At 68.5% G+C, this 15,142-nt stretch overlaps 3 protein-coding genes across 4 annotated transcripts; 2 read left to right on the forward strand and 1 right to left on the reverse strand.

Annotated features, from left to right (window-relative positions):
• Nucleotides 1-68: 68 nt before the first annotated feature.
• Nucleotides 69-5,891, forward strand: TARS2 (threonyl-tRNA synthetase 2, mitochondrial). Its single transcript, XM_054182917.1, has 13 exons — nucleotides 69-429; nucleotides 535-613; nucleotides 701-847; nucleotides 937-1,035; nucleotides 1,322-1,488; nucleotides 1,565-1,727; nucleotides 1,802-1,939; nucleotides 3,052-3,129; nucleotides 3,240-3,340; nucleotides 3,745-3,846; nucleotides 3,970-4,042; nucleotides 4,689-4,803; nucleotides 5,602-5,891. The coding sequence occupies exons 1-13, from the start codon at nucleotides 101-103 to the stop codon at nucleotides 5,748-5,750; spliced, it is 1,740 nt and encodes a 579-aa protein (XP_054038892.1). The 5' UTR covers nucleotides 69-100; the 3' UTR covers nucleotides 5,751-5,891.
• An 813-nt stretch (nucleotides 5,892-6,704) lies between these two features.
• Nucleotides 6,705-11,664, forward strand: ECM1 (extracellular matrix protein 1). The gene is made up of 7 exons (XM_054182650.1): nucleotides 6,705-6,860; nucleotides 7,662-7,733; nucleotides 8,206-8,513; nucleotides 8,599-8,970; nucleotides 10,235-10,455; nucleotides 11,271-11,358; nucleotides 11,451-11,664. Exons 1-7 carry the CDS (start codon nucleotides 6,815-6,817, stop codon nucleotides 11,622-11,624), a joined length of 1,281 nt encoding a protein of 426 aa, XP_054038625.1. The 5' UTR covers nucleotides 6,705-6,814; the 3' UTR covers nucleotides 11,625-11,664.
• A 2,149-nt stretch (nucleotides 11,665-13,813) lies between these two features.
• On the reverse strand, nucleotides 13,814-14,959 carry RPS27 (ribosomal protein S27). 2 transcript variants are annotated; one of them, XM_054182773.1, is made up of 4 exons: nucleotides 14,855-14,957; nucleotides 14,502-14,610; nucleotides 14,288-14,398; nucleotides 13,814-14,006 (listed from the first exon to the last, which is right to left on the reverse strand). In XM_054182773.1, the coding sequence occupies exons 1-4, from the start codon at nucleotides 14,858-14,860 to the stop codon at nucleotides 13,978-13,980; spliced, it is 255 nt and encodes an 84-aa protein (XP_054038748.1). In that variant the 5' UTR covers nucleotides 14,861-14,957; the 3' UTR covers nucleotides 13,814-13,977. The 2 variants fall into 2 exon arrangements, with proteins under 2 accessions (XP_054038748.1, XP_054038749.1); XM_054182774.1 differs by lacking the exon at nucleotides 13,814-14,006 and having other exon boundaries at nucleotides 14,287-14,418; nucleotides 14,855-14,959.
• Between the last annotated feature and the right edge of the window lie 183 nt (nucleotides 14,960-15,142).

Consider the following 15,142-nt stretch of genomic DNA (forward strand, 5'->3'; position numbering starts at 1 on the left):
CACCCAGGCCACTGTCACCCACCTCAGTGACTGCCCCCCAGCATGGTGTCACCCCCCCTCGGTGTCACCCCCCTTGGCATCACCTCCCTCGGTGTCACCCATGCCACTGCCACCTGTCTTGGTATACCCCCCAGCATGGTGTCACCTCCCCCTCGGTGTCACATGTGCCACTGTCACCCACTTCGGTCCTTTACCCCCCAGCAGTGCGTCACCCCCCTTCAGTGTCACCCCTTCTTGGTGTGTACCCCCTTGGTGTCACCCGTGCCACTGTCACCTACCTCAGTGTGTGTCCCCCAGCACAGTGTCACCTCCCCCTTGGTGTCACCTGTGCCACTGTCACCTACCTCTGTGTCGTTGTCCCCAGGACAACAGCTTCCAGCTGCAGCAGATCGAGGAGGAGGTGACGTCCCCCATGGCCACTGTCTATAGGTGAGCATGGGAGGCTCTGGGGTGGGGGGGACACAGACATCTGGGTGGGTGGGGGGCTGTGGTGTCCCCACATCCATCCCCACGTCCCTCCATCTGTCCCTGCAGGTGCGGCCCCCTCCTCCAGCTCTGCGGCGGCCCCCTCCTCCGGCACACAGGGCTGATTGCCGCCCTCCGTGTCCTGACGGTGGGTCGAGATGTGGGGCAGGGGTGGGGGGGACACCCAGGCATCCGAGCCCCACTGATTAACCCCCCTGCTTTCCACCCACGGCAGAGCTCGGCGGCGTTCTGGCAGGGGGCTGGGGGCCGCTGGTCGCTGCAGCGCGTTGCCGCCGTCGCCTTCCCCAGCGCCCAGGGCCTGGCCGACTGGCAGCAGGCGCAGGATGAGGCCGCTCTGCGGGATCACCGCCGCATCGGCCGGGTAAGCCCCATGCTGGGGGGGTTGGTGGGCGTTACTGGGGGGTCCCCAGCAGCCCCCCAGTAACGCTCTTCCCCCCCTCCCCACCACAGGAGCAGGAGCTTTTCTTCTTCCACAAGCTCAGCCCCGGCAGCTGCTTCTTCCTGCCCCGCGGCGCCCACGTCTACAACACCCTCATCGACTTTATCAGGGTACGGGTCCCCTGGCCCCCCTGGCCCTGGGGGCATCACTAGCACCTCTGCTGGGGGTGGGGGGAGAAATTGGGGTCTGCCTTTCCCCCCCAGCCCCACTTTGCACCCCACTGCACCCCATCCCCGTCACACCCAGACCCCCTTGCACCCCAAGTCCCTGCCGCACCCCATCCCTACCGCACCCGTGGCTGCATCTCCCCATCCCTTCTGCGCCCCCGAGCACCCGCAGCCCCCCCGGGGTGGGTGCCGTGGGGCTGGGCTGACATCCCCGTCCCTGTCCCCGCAGAGCGAGTACCAGGCGAGGGGCTTCTGCGAGGTGGTGACCCCCAACGTGTTCAGCCCGCGGCTCTGGGAGCTCTCGGGGCACTGGGAGCACTACAGCACCCACATGTTCTCCTTCGCCGCCGGCACTGAGACCCTCTCCCTCAAACCCATGAACTGCCCAGCCCACTGGTGAGCGGAGGGGACATGGGGACATGGCTCGGGGGGGGTTGTCACCGCGTCGGACCGTCCGTCTGTCCCTCTGCAGCCTGATGTTCGCCCACCGGCCGCGGTCGTGGCGGGAGCTGCCCTTGCGCCTGGCCGATTTCGGGGTGCTGCACCGCAACGAGAACCCCGACACCTTGACGGGGCTGACGCGGGTGCGGCGCTTCCAGCAGGACGATGCTCACATCTTCTGCACGCTGGAGCAGGTGAGTGTCCCCGCGGGTGTCCCCCGGCTGTCCCCACACACCATGTCACCCCCCCGCTGACCCCTCGTCCCCAGCTGGAGGCCGAGATCGACGCCTGCCTGGACTTCGTGCGGACGGTCTACGCTGTGCTGGGCTTCTCCTTCCGCCTGGCCCTGGCCACCCGTCCCCCCGGCTTCCTGGGGGACCCCGAGACCTGGGACCGTGCCGAGCAGGTGGGACGGGGTCAGAGGGTGGCCCTGCCATGGGCACTGTCCCGAGCATCGCGTCCCAGCTCTGCCACCGTGTCTCTCTGCATCACGTCCCCTGCCGTGTGCCCCACGTGTTACCTCCTGCCTCGCCGGCGTGTCCCCTGTAGTGTGTCCCCCACCATTTCCCAGCTTCGCCCCCATGTCCCATGCTCCATGTCCCAGCTTGGCCATAATGTCCCCTTGCAGTGTGCCCTGGGCATCGCGTCCCAGCTTTGTCCCCGTGTCACCTGTGTCGGGTCCCCTCCCCACTGCGTCCCCAAGTCCTGGGCATTGCATCCTGGCTGTGTCCCACGCGGCGTGTCCCCTGCGCCGTGTCCTGGCCGTCGTGTCCCAGCTTTGCCGCCACGTCTTGCGTGTCACCTCCCAACTCTGCGGTCGCATCCCTTGTGTCACGTCCCCGTGTGGCATGTCCCGTGTGTCACCTCCCAGCTTTGCTGTCATGTCTGTGTGCTGTATCCGTGCAGCGTGTCCCCTGCATTGCACCTGTGTGTCCCCTGTGTGTCCCCTGCACTGTGCCTGTACATTGTCCCCTGCATCACGCCCCCACACTGTGTCCCCGGTGTTGTGCCCGCATATTGTGTCCTGTGTTATGTCCCTGCGTCGTGTCCCTGTGTCATACCCCCTGCATCGCATCGTGTCCCCTGTGTCACATCTTCTCCATCGTGTCCCCTGCATTCTCCTGTGTCGCATCCCCTGCATCGTCCCCTGTGTCACATCTCCTCCATCGTGTCCCCGGTGTCCCATCCCCTCCGTCATGTCCCCTGCATTGTGTCCCTTGCATTGTCCCTTGTCACATCCCCTGGCATCGCATCCCCTGCGTCGTCCAGTGTGTCACATCTCCTCCATCGTGTCCCTTGTGTTGTTCCCTGTGTCACATCTCCTCCATCGTGTCCCTTCCACTGTGTCCCCTGCATCGTCCCATGTCACATCCGCTGGCGTCATGTCCCCTGCCTGTCCATGTGTCACCTCTCCTCCGTCACGTCCCCCCTGCCCCATCCCCTCCATCGCGTCCTCTGCATCGTCCCCTGGGTCACGTCTCCTCCATCGCCCCCCGACCCCCCCATCTGTCCCCACAGCAGCTGGAGCGGAGCCTCCGCACCTTCGGGCAGCCCTGGGAGCTGAGTCCGGGTGATGGCGCCTTTTATGGCCCCAAGGTGAGAGAATTTTTGGGGGGGGTGTCCCCGAAGGGTCCCGTTTTGCCCCCTCTGGGGGCAAAACGGGACCCTTCGGGGACACCCCCCCCCCCCAATATTATTCCTGATAGATCGATATCCGGATCCGGGATGCGCTGGGTCGGCAGCATCAATGCGCCACCATCCAGTTGGATTTCCAGATGCCGGAGAGATTCGAGCTGGAATATGCCAGGTATGGGGAGGGGGCGGGGGGGTGGGGGGGGGGGCCAGGATGGGGCTAGGGGGTGAGGATTGGGGCGGGGGGGGAGCAGGATTGGGCCAAAATGTTGGGGCTTGTTGGGGGGGGTGGTAGGATTGGGTGAGGATTTGGCGGGGAGGGGGGGACAGGATTGGGGCTGGGGGGGGGGGGGGCGGGGCTTGGGGCTTTGTGGGGGGTGGGATTAGGGCTGGGGGCAAGGGGGGGTGGTGGCAGGATTGGGGTCGGGGGGGGGGGGGTCAGAATTGGGCTGGACTTGGCAGAATTGAGGCTGCGGTGGGGGGGTGAGGGGGGGGGGGGGGGGCGGTGGCGGCGTGTGCACCCCCCCCTGACCCTTGAGGGGGGTGTCGTGCGTGTCGTCCCCCCCCGCCTCTAATCAGTGCGACGGGGGGCACGGCGCGACCGGTGATGATCCATCGAGCGGTGCTGGGCTCCGTCGAGCGCATGGTGGCCGTGCTGGCCGAGAGCTGCGGTGGCCGATGGTAAATTGGGCCGGGGTGGGGGGGGGGGAAGTGACCCCGAAGGGTCCCGTTTTGCCCCCCCGGGGGGGCAAAACGGGACCCTTCGGGGTCACTCCCCCCCTCCCCGCAATGTCACCCCCCCAGGCCGTTCTGGCTGTCCCCGCTGCAGGCCATGGTCATCCCACAGGTGGCCGAGGTCGAGGACTACGCGCGGGAGGTGGGTTTGCCCCCCAGCCTCGTGTCCCCTCTCATGTGCCCCCCCCCTCCCCGTGCTCCCCCCCATCCTTCTTTGTCCCTCCGTGTCCCCCCCGCATCCATCCATATGTCCTCCCTCGCCCCTTATGTCCCCCCCGTCTGTCCTTGTCCCTCTGTGTGTCCCCGCATCCATCCCTGTCCCCCGTTTCCTCCATGTGTGACCCCCCCGACATGTGTCCCCCCCTCCACGTGTGTCCCCCCCTCCCTCCGTGTGTCCCCCCCCACCTGTCTGTGTCCCCCCTGTCCGTCTATGTCCCTCCCGTCCCTCTGTGTGTGTCCCCCATCCCTCCTTGTCCCTCCCTGTGTCCCCCCCATCCCTCTATGCCCCCCCCCCTTCTCTGTCCCCCATCCCTCTCTGTGTCCCCCCCATCCCTCCTTGTCCCTCTGTGGCCCCCCATCCCTCCATATGTCCCCCCGATCCATCCATGGCCCCCCAACCCTCCATGCCCCTCCACGTCCCCCCATCCCTCTGTGTCCCCCCCATCCCTCCTTGTCCCTCTGTGGCCCCCCATCCCTCCATATGGCCCCCCGATCCATCCATGGCCCCCCATCCCTCTGTGCCCCCCTGCGCCCCCCCTCCCCGCCCCCGCCGCTGAGCCCGTGTGCAGGTGCAGGCCGTGCTGCGGGGGGGTGGCGTGGTGGCCGACCTGGACATGGATGCGGGGGCCACCCTGGCCAGGAAGATCCGCCGGGCCCAGCTCGCCCACTACAACTTCCAGCTGGGTAAGTCGTGGGGGGGGGATACCCCGACCCCCGGGGCCTCCCCCCGGACATCCCCTGGGGCCCCCTGTGCTGAGTCAGCAGCACCCACCCCCCCACACCACAACCTGGGGGCTGCTGGGGGTGGGGGAAGCACTGGGACCCCCTTGGGAACCCCCTGGGACCCCCCCCCCCCGAGATCCTGAGACCCCTCCTTGAGACCCCCCCTGGGATCCCCCGCGACCTTCTGGGAGCCCCCTGGGACCCCCCCCCCCAGCACCCCCTTTGGGATCCCTCTGGAACTGCCCTTGAAGACCCTCCCTGGGATCCGCTGGGACCCCCTGGGACCCTTCGTGGACCTCCCCAGGACCCCCCTGGGACTCTCCCTGGAGACCCCCAGGAGACCCACCTGAGATTCCCCCTTGGGACCCCCCCGGGACCCTTTGGAGACCCCCCAGGACCTCCCTGCAGACCCTCAAGAGACCCTCATGAGACACCCCCTTGGGACCCTCTGGAACCCCCCCAAGACCCCCCTTGGGACCCCCCCAGTACTCCCTTGGGACCCCCCTGTGGACACCCCCAGGACCCTTCTGGGACCCCCCCAAGACCCCCCTTGGGACCCCCCCAGGACTCCCTTGGGACCCCCCTGTGGACCCCCCCAGGACCCTTCTGGGACGCCCTTGGGACCCCTGGGACCCACTGGCCCCAGCCCTGAGTGGCGGGGAGCGCTGTGGGTGCCCCTGAGGGTGCATGTGCAGGGTCGGGGGGGGGGCCGTGGGGGACACGGGCCCCCCCCCACCACCCACGGTGCCCCCCCCGCAGTGGTGGGCCGGCGGGAGCGGGACCATGGCACCGTCAGCGTCCGGACGCGGGACAACCGGCAGCTGGGGGAGCGCGACCTGCGGCAGGTGCTGCAGCGGCTGCGGGAGCTGCGGGACACCCGCGTCCCCGACGCCGAGGAGCGCTTCTGACCCCCCCGGCTGCGTGTCCCCCCCCCGTGTTCCCCCCCATCTGTGTGTCCGCACTCTGACACCCATTAAAGTCCTGGTGCTGGAGCTGAGACCAGGGCAACTCGGTGCATCCCCCTTGGTGCTGGGTCCCTGGGGAAGGCGGGGACAGGACACCTGCCCCCCCCCCCCCTCCCCCCCCCCCCCAGCCCAGACATTTGGGTGCCCCCCCCCCGCCAGACACCCCCGGGGTTCTCGTCGCCCCCCCCCCCAACCCAGACGCCTGGGTCCTTCCCGCCTGGGATTTCCCCACCCGGATGCCTGGGTCCCCCCTCCCTTTTTGGGGGGGGGGCGGGGGGTGGTTGCGCAAACCCACGTCACGTTGCCGTCGGGTGTTGGGCAATCGCGGGGGGGGACAGGGCTGTTCCCCCCCCGCCACCCCCGACACTCCCTGGGCACCTGCCCAGAGCAGGATGTGGCCGTGCTGGCAGAGGGGACATGGACCCCCCCCGGGTCCCCCCCTCCGTGTCCTGGGGTGAAGGGAGGTGACCAAGGCCATGACACCCTCCTGCCACCCCAGGGGGTCCCCTAGTGTGAGGTGGGGAACACCGGCTGAATGTCCCCCCCAGCCCGGGGGTGTCCCTCCATGGGTGTCCGTCCCCCCATGCCCAGCGCCCGCAGTGACTCACCGGGTGGGGCAAGCCCCAAAATGGGGCGAAAACCACAAAAATCCAGCCACCATGACTCAGGGGTCCCCGTAACTGGGGGGGGGGGGGGCGGGGGAACTGGGGCCACCCAGGGCGGGGGGAATGTTTGGGGCCACCCGGCGCAGGGGGGTCACACGGGGCCACCAGGGTTGGGGACAGGACCACCGCGGTGTCCCCCAACCCCCGGCCTCCTGGGACAGTTGGGGTCTGGGGGGGGAGCATGGCCCCGCTGGGGGGTGCAGGATGGGGCCCAGCCCCCGGCCCCCCCCCCGGGGCCCCCCCCCCCGGCCCCGCTGCGACGTCAGGCCGTGACTCAGCCCCGCGGGACCAGGCCCTTCATAAGGCGGCGGAGCCGGCAGGGGCCCCACAGCGCCCGACGCCATGGCCGCCCTCGGCCTCCTCCTCCTCCTCCTCCTCGGCGCCGACGGTGAGTCCCGACCAACGGCTGGGTCCCCCCCGAACGCCTGGGGCCCCTCTCCGGACTCCTGGGTCCCCACCCAAACTCTTGGGTCCCCTCCCCGACACCTGGGGCCCCTCCTGAACACCTGGGTCCCCTTCCCAAACGTCTGGGTCCCTCCCTGGACACCTGGGGTGGCCACCCAAAATTATTCCTGGCACCTGACCCTTTCCCAGGCACCTGGGTCCCCTCTCCGGACACCTGGGTCCCCTCCCAAATGCCTGGGTCTCCCCCGGACACCTGGGTCCCCTTCCCAAACTTCTGGGTCCCCTTCTCTGACACCTGGGTCCCCTTCCCAAACTTCTGGGTCCCCTCCCCGGACACCTGGGTCCCCTTCCCAAACATCTGGGTCCCCTTCTCTGACACCTGGATCCCCTCCTGAACACCTGGGTCCCCTTCCCAAACATCTGGGTCCCTCCCTGGACACCTGGGGTGGCCACCCAAAAAGCCAGGTCCCCTTCCCAAACATCTGGGTCCCCTCCCCGGACACCTGGGTCCCTGCCCACGCATTTGGGCCACCTCCCCGGATGCCTGGGTCCCGCTCCGGACGCTTGGGTCCCCTTCCCAAACATCTGGGTCCCTCCCTGGACACCTGGGTCCCTGCCCACGTATTTTGGCCACCTCCCCGGACGCCTGGGTCCCTCCCTATGGTGTGTCTCTGCGCCCACGGGATTGGGGGGGTCCCCACTTGTCCCCTGTGGGTGGGGAAGGGGCGGGGGTGGCCCCGCTGACCCCTCCCTCTGTGTCGTGTGTCCCTCCCCGTGGTGACAGTGGTGGCACCAGAGCGACGCCAGCATGTGGCACAGGAGAGCCTGGTCCTGCAGCACCCCCACATGCAGCAGCGTAAGGACAGGGACGGGGGGACGCGGTGGGGGGATGCCCAGGGAGGGGGGGGACACCCAGGGAGGAGGGCAACATGGGTGGGGGGGACACGGTGACAGGGGGTGTTGGGGATGGGGGCGCATGAGAACATGGATACGGGGGCCACAGGGGGAGACCCAGGGATGGGGACAGGGGGACATGGATGGTGGGACATTGTCGTGGGGGGGCAGGGGGGACATGGGAGAGTGCTCAGAGGTGGGGACACGGGTGGAGGGGACATGGGGACATGGATGGGGGGGCGGAACTTGGGGCGGGGGCAATAAGGAGGACATGGGGACTACGATGCTTGGAGGTGGGGGGGCACAGTGATGGGGGGGCACGGGGCCAGAGAACAAACGGGGATGGGGGGGGACACACAGGGACAAGTGTCACCCGGGGCCAGGGCAGTGGGACACCCCCCGCCGTGTCCCCACACCCCCCCCCTCCGTTCCAGTGCTGCAGAAGGAGGTGGAGCCCCAGCTGCCCCCCGACGTCCTGGCGGCGGCAGCGGCGGGTTCTGTGTCCCCGACACGTCCCCAGCCCCCCTGGGCCAGCGCCCTGGACGGCTTCCCCCCCGCCTGGCCCATGGCCGCCGCCGTCACCCGCCACTGCCGCCAGCCCCCGCCGCCCCCCCCGACCCCCCTGCTGCCCCGCACCGCCTTCGCCCACCTCCGTCGCCAGGCTGCCGCGCTCGACGCCCTGCGCCCCCGCCTCAACGCCTGCTGCCACCATCACTCCCCGCTGCCCTGCGCCCGCCGCGCCGTGAGTGACACCATGGGGACACGGTGGGAGGCGGGTGAGACGCAGAGCGGGGGGTGTCTGACCGCAGCGGGGTCTCACCCTGCAGTGGACGGACGTGCTGGATGGATTCTGCACCGATGAATTTGGGGTGAAAACGCGGCAGTTCCACTGCTGCCGGCGGCACGGGACGGCGCGGCGCCGCTGCTTCGCCCAGGGCCCCGACGCCATCATCGCTGCTGCCACCGCCGAGGCTGCCATTGCCGTTGTCACCACCTGGGAGCCCACCGGCGAGCCCTCCTTCCCCCCCGGCGAGCCCACCACCGACAACATGGGCAACATCTGCGGGTTGTGGGGGCTGCGCCCCGGCCCCCCCAGGCCCCCCGCCCGCACCGGCCCCCGCGACCGCCTGCGCCTGCGCCTGGAGCGCGACTACGGCCGCTGCTGCCGCAACGAGAGCCTGGCCTGCGCGCACAAGGCCGTGAGTGATGGGGGGGACACGGGGGGCAAGGAGGGACCCAGCCATCCGGGGGGGACCCAGGGGTCTGGGGGAGACCCAGGGACTGGGGGGACCCAGGTGTTCGGGAGGGACCCAGGTGGCATCCAGGAGGGACTGAGGTGTCTGGGAGGGACCCAGGAATCTGGGGATGGGGGACACCCAGGTGGCATGGAGGGTGCCAAATGTCTGGGGGGGGGGCCAGGCATCCAGGGACTGGGGGGACCCAGGTGTCCGGGGGGGACCTCGGTATCCAGGGGCTGGGGGGACCCAGGGGGCAAGGAGGGACCCAGGTATCCAGGGGGGGCCAAGAGTCCAGAGACTTGGGGAAACCAGGTGGTGAGGAGGGACCTGGGTGTCCGGGGGGAACCCAGGCATTGGGGGACTGGGGGGACGCAGGCGTCCGGGAGGGACCCAGGAGTCTGGGGAGACTGGGGGGACCCAGGTGGCAGGGACAGACCCGGGTGTTCAGGGGGGACCCAGGTGTCCAGGGACTGGGGGGACGCAGGCATCCAGGAGAGACCCAGGCATCTGGGAGGGACCCAGGAGTCCGGGGACTGGGAGGACCCAGGTGGCATCCGGGGAGGGGACCCAGCTATCCAGGGAGGGGACCCAGACATCCGGGGAGGGGACGCGGGTGTCCGGGGAGGTGACCTGGGTGTCTGGGAATGACCTGGGTGCCTGGGGAGTGACCCAGCCATGCGGGGAACAGGGAGGGACCCAGGCGTCTGGGAGGGACCCAGGTGGCAATGGGGGACCCGGCTGCCTGGGGGGGACCCAGGTGGCAAGGAGGGACCCAGGACTCCGAGGACCGGGGCGGGCACGGGTGTCCGGGGGGTTCCCAAGCATCCGGGGAAGGGGATCCAGGTGTCCAGGAAGGTGGCCCAGGTGTCTGAGTTGGGACCCAGGCATTCATTCAGGGAGGGGGACCCCAGTGTCTGGGGAGGGGACGCAGGTGTTTGGAAGGGGGGGCCGGGGAGGGTCCTGGAGGTCCGGGGAGGGTCCCAGGTGTCCGGGCTGGGGGGATCCAGGCATTCGGGAGGGTCCCGGGGTCTGGGAGGGACCCAGGCAGCCAGGGACTGGGGGGTCCCAGGTGTCCGGGGACTCGGGGGGATCCAGGTGTCGGGGGAGGGGACCAGGCATTCGGGAGGGTCCCAGGTGTCCGGGGGCTGGGGGGACCCGGGCATCCCCGCTGACCCCCCCCCCGGCCTCCACCGCTGACCGCCCCCCCCCGCCCCTTCCCCCGCAGTGGCAGAAGGGTCTGGATCGGTTCTGCCGGGAGGAGTCTGCGGTGAAGACGAGCCAGCACCGGTGCTGCCAGCGCGGGGGGGGCCGGGCCCGGGGCCGCTGCTTCGCCGCCGCCGCCCCCCACCCCGCCTACGACCGGGAGCTGCACAACGTCAGCCTGGCCCGGCCCGGGGCCGCCCTGCTGCGCTCCCTCTGCGCGCCCACCCGCCTGCTCACCCACCGGTGCGGACCCCCCCGGCACCCCCCGGCACCCCCCCATCAGCCCCGTCACCCCCATCACCCCGTCACCCCCATCACCCCCCGGCACCCCCCCATCAGCCCCATCACCCCCCATCACCCCCCAATCACCCTCATCACCCCGTCACCCCCATCATCCACGTCACCCCCCATCACCCGCCGGCACCCCCCCATCAGCCCCCAATCACCCTCATCACCCCATCACCCCCATCATCCACATCACCCCGTCACCCCCCTACATCCCCCTGTCACCCCCCATCACCCCCCCAATCACCCCCATCACCCCCTACACCCCCATCACCCCCTACACCCCCCAATCACCCCCATCACCCCGTCACCCCCATCATCCACGTCACCCCCCATCACCCCCCTACACCCCCCCGTCACCCCCATCACCCCGTCACCCCCCATCACCCCCCTACACCCACCGAGGGACCCCGGCGCCCCCCGCCCCCGGGCGGGACGTGCGGGGGGGGGAGCGCGCCCCCCGGCGGCTGCCGGTGGTACCGCGGGAGGGACACAGCGTATGCCCCCCCCCCCAACCTGGGAGGGGACCCGGGTGTCCTGGACCCCCCATCTCAGAAAGGACCCAAGTGTCTGGGACCCGCCATCCCCCAAGACACCCCCCATCCAGAAGGGGACCCAGACATCCGGGACCCTCCATCCCCCAAGGACCACCCCCATCAGGGAGGGCACCTGGGCACCTGGGACCCCCATCTCGGAGGGGACCCAAGTTTCCAGCCCCTGCAGTGCCCCCCACCTGGAAGGTGACACCCCCCCCCCATGTCTGTGTCCCACAGGCGACCGGTTCCGGAGCTGCTGGGGGCCATGACGGCGGCATGCTGCCCGCTGCCCCCCGAGGAGCGAAGCGCCTGCGCCCAAGATCAGGTGAGTGTCGCGGGGGAGAGTCCTCGGGGGGTCCAGGGGCTCAGGGGTCCCCCCCCAGCCACCCTGACCCACTCCCGCCTCGTCATCCACAGCTGTCTGAGGGCATCGCCACCCTCTGTGCCAACCCCCAGGACGCCTGGCGCGACCCCCAGGGCTGCTGCTCCTGGGAGGAGCCCGAGCGGCGACGCTGCTTCGACAACGAGTACCTGGCCCAGGTCACCCTGGGGGCGGCTGTGGCCCCCCCACCCTCCGGCCTGGACAACTGAACCCCCACATGTCACCCCCCCAGGGCGGCGGGGGCGGGGGGGGGGGGCAATAAAGGTGCTGTGGTGTCATTGCCGAGTGCTTCAGTGTCCCCATTTGTGTGTGTGTGTGTTGGGGGGGAATCGCCCGTGCCTCAGTGTCCCCATACTGTGTGGGGATGACCCCCTCCCCCCCCCCCAGGGCCTCAGTGTCCCCACGGGGGCCCCCTGCCCCCCCCGCCGGCCCCAGGGCGTGCCGGGGCGTGGGGCCGGTGTCGGGGTGTTTGCGGTGTCGGGGCGTGTTGGGGCCCGGTGTGACATGGGGTGTTTGAATATCGGGGTGCGCCAGGTCACTGCGGGGACCCAGGCATCCAGGGCGGGGTGGGGGGAGGAAGTGGCCACACATGACCCTGTGTCCCTTGGGGTGTCCCTGTGCTCCCCCTGACTATCCCCTACATTCTCACGCCCCCACAGGGTCACTGTCCCCTCTGTCCCCCACATTGCCATGATCACAGGGTGTCCCCCCTTGAGGTGTCGCTGTGTCCCCCAGGTCCCTCCATCCCCCATGGTATCTCCATGTCCCCCCACGGGGTGTCACCACATTCCTCCAGCTCCCACGGTGTCCCCCACACCCGATCTGGACTGTTCCCATGTCCCTACATCTGCCATAGTGTCCCCATGTCCCCCCATACTGCCCCCCGGGGTGTCCCCATGTCCCTTGTGTCCCCCAAGATTCTGAGTGGGGAAACCAAGAGGGGGCTGCGGGGGGACTGCCCTGGTCTCACAGCTGCACCCCCTCCTTTTGCACCCCTGTTTTTACCTCCCCCCCCCGGGGGTTGTTTCATCAGCATTTCTCGTGCTCTCAGAGGCTGAAGAGCAGCAAGAGCTCGGGGCGGGGGGGGATGTTCTCCTGCAGCCCCTCTGCTGGGAGGACAGGCTGAGAGCGCTGGGGGGGTTCAGCCTGGAGAAGAGAAGGCTCCGCGGAGACCTTGGAGCCCCTTCCAGTCCCTCAAGGGGCTCCAGGAAAGCTGGGGAGGGACTCTGGAGCAGGGAGGGGAGCCATGGGACGTTGGGAATGGGTTGAAACCAAAAGAGGGGAGATTGAGATGAGATGTGGGGAAGGAATTTCTCATTCCGAAGGTGGTGAGCCCCTGGCCCAGGTTGCCCAGAGAAGCTGTGGCTGCCCCATCCCTGGAGGGGTTCAAGGGCAGGTTGGACAGGGCTTGGAGCAGCCTGGGCTGGTGGGAGGTGTCCCTGCCCAGGGCAGGGGGGAACTGAGTGACATTTAAGGTCCCTCCCAACCCACTTTCTGACTCTCTGAAACCCCCAATACAACAGCGATGCTGAAACCCCCAGTTACAGACTCAGATTTCCCCCGATTTCCATCCCCAGCGCAGTGAAATGGGTAAACGGAGCAGGGGAACGTTCCCTCATCTCCATTCCCCCCACGCGAAGGACATCCAACGTCCCCACCCGGAGCAGGAGGGAAGGGTTTGCTTTTGACACTCACCCCTCGGGGTAGGGGGGGATCCCTCGACAGCCCTTGGCTCTGCCCAGCTCCTCACTCTCTGCCCTGGCAGCAGCCGCCACATTCCCCAGTGAGAGAAGGGGGCTGTAGTCCAGTAATTACTTAGTATTTACAGACAGTGAAAATGTGTATTTTTTTTTCACCCGTTCACAAGTTTTAAAGCCAATTAAGACACAGCTGCTTTTCACATTCTTGAGCTGTTGGGAACAAACTCGGGTCGCTCTGGAAAAGCTCAGACCCGAGAACGACCGTCGCTCACCCACCATCACCCCTCGGGTCAGGAGCTGACCCGAACCTCAGCCCCAGGACAGGGGTGACAAAAGGAAACCCTGAAGGTGGCTGTCGGGAATATTCAGCGCAGCATCCCCGTGTTTTCCCTCCTCCTGGGATGTTCCTACCCTCCTCCAGCATCAACCAGGACTCGGCCGGGGCTCTGGAGCGCAGGGAAACAAATCCCTACACCTGAAGAAGGTGCCGTCACAGCACCAGGAGACCCCCATGCTGCAGGAGGGGACGGATTTTGTTTCTGGCCTGAATTAGAGGAAGCGTTTTGTTCGTCTCAAAGATCAGTATCTGTTGCCTCCCATCATGTAACGACCCGGGGGGAGGCCAAAACCAACCTCCAAACTGCTGCCAAACCACCCCTCCCTCGCAGCGAAGAATCAGAGCGTTAAAGGCAAACTAATTTGTATGTATTTTATCCAAAATTTATTGACAGCAAGATGGGTGGGGCCACAGGGACAGCAGGAAAGTCACATTTGTGGTTGGCCTTCCATGGACGCCCGCCGGGCTCCGGGCTGGAGGCGCAGCTCTGTGCGAGTAGTCCCATCCATCCCCCGCTCCCTCCGCCTAATGCTGCTTCCGCCTGAACGAGCAGCCTGAGGAAAGGAGAAAAAGCAACACACGCAGAGGCGTCAGAACCGCCGCAGCCCCTCCACCTCCATTTCCTTCTCTCCCCACCCCAAACTCAGCAGTTTGTGCCTTAATTTACGAGGCAATCACCCCCCCACTTCCAGCGCCCAGAACTTAAGCGGTTTTTATAATCTTCCAGACCAGAAAATCCGCATCTCCACAAGCTGCCTGGGTTCAAAGAACTCCGGGAGCTGCCCGAGGGCCCCGTAAGCCGCACACCCCCCCCACCCCCCCGGGCGTCACCCACCTTCTGTCAGCCGGGCCTTGCCCCCCGTGGGCTGGCATAGCACGGTCGAGCAGCCCACGCACAACACGACGGTCTGAGCGTGGCTGAACACCGTCGTGATCTTGTAACAACCTGCGGGGAAAGGGAGAGCGCTGAGGGCGGCAGGGATGGACAGCGGGAGCCGGGGGGGGTGGGGGGGTGTGTGCCCATCCCGCCCCCCCGCCCGCTGCCGTACCCGGGCACTTGACGTCCATGAAGTAGGAGTTGGGGCTCTGCACCAGCCGCTTCTTCTTGTGCTTCCTCTTCTCCTCCTCAGGGGAAGGGTGCAGCAAGTCCTTCGCCAGCTGTGGAGAGAAGGGGGGGGAACAGGCCCGCTCAGCGCCCGGCCCCCGCCCGCCGCCATCTTGGTGGGGGGGGACCGGACGGGGGCCGGGACACCCTCACGGCGGAGATGGCGGCGGCCAGGGCCCACCCCGCGGGCCCGCTGCCCTCCCTGCCGCCCTCCCCCCGCTCCTCCCTTCCCCTGGGGCGGCGGCCGGGGCCCCGCCGGGGCCCTGCGGGGGGCGCGGGGCGCGGGGCCGCACTCACAGGCATGTCGGCGTGGAGGCAGCCGCCACCGAAAAGGGGCCGCACCGGAAGCGGGAGCCGCTATATCCGCTACGGGGCTCCCCGCGCGGGCGGAAGTGCTCTGGCGCCATCTTGGGAAGGGCGCTGAAGGGGGCTGGGCGGCGGCCATCTTGGAAAGGTCGCCCTCTCGGGAGGGGAGGCCGCGGCGACGGAGGGGAGTCGTGACGTCGCCTAATCACTGCTGTGACGTCACGGGAGGGGGTGTGGTGACGCGATGGCGGCGGGGCCGGGCTCCGGGAGAGTCCCCGC

This window comes from Rissa tridactyla, chromosome 23, assembly GCF_028500815.1.
Source record: "Rissa tridactyla isolate bRisTri1 chromosome 23, bRisTri1.patW.cur.20221130, whole genome shotgun sequence".
In the NCBI taxonomy this organism is placed as follows: Eukaryota; Metazoa; Chordata; class Aves; order Charadriiformes; family Laridae; genus Rissa; species Rissa tridactyla.

What these genes read in the sequence shown, in the direction of transcription:
- TARS2 (XM_054182917.1), top strand. Translation starts at nt 101, where the DNA reads ATGCCACTGCCACCTGTCTTGGTATACCCCCCAGCATGGTGTCACCTC. An exon ending in CCCATGGCCACTGTCTATAG is followed by an intron (nt 430 to 534) that starts GTGAGCATGGGA and finishes CTGTCCCTGCAG; the next exon opens with GTGCGGCCCCCTCCTCCAGC. An exon ending in GAGAGCTGCGGTGGCCGATG is followed by an intron (nt 3,847 to 3,969) that starts GTAAATTGGGCC and finishes TCACCCCCCCAG; the next exon opens with GCCGTTCTGGCTGTCCCCGC.
- ECM1 (XM_054182650.1), top strand. Translation starts at nt 6,815, where the DNA reads ATGGCCGCCCTCGGCCTCCTCCTCCTCCTCCTCCTCGGCGCCGACG. An exon ending in GCACCCCCACATGCAGCAGC is followed by an intron (nt 7,734 to 8,205) that starts GTAAGGACAGGG and finishes CCTCCGTTCCAG; the next exon opens with TGCTGCAGAAGGAGGTGGAG. An exon ending in TGGCCTGCGCGCACAAGGCC is followed by an intron (nt 8,971 to 10,234) that starts GTGAGTGATGGG and finishes CTTCCCCCGCAG; the next exon opens with TGGCAGAAGGGTCTGGATCG.
- RPS27 (XM_054182773.1), bottom strand. An exon ending in CATGGACGTCAAGTGCCCGG is followed by an intron (nt 14,399 to 14,501) that starts GTACGGCAGCGG and finishes CTTTCCCCGCAG; the next exon opens with GTTGTTACAAGATCACGACG. An exon ending in CAAGGCCCGGCTGACAGAAG is followed by an intron (nt 14,007 to 14,287) that starts GTGGGTGACGCC and finishes TCCTTTCCTCAG; the next exon opens with GCTGCTCGTTCAGGCGGAAG.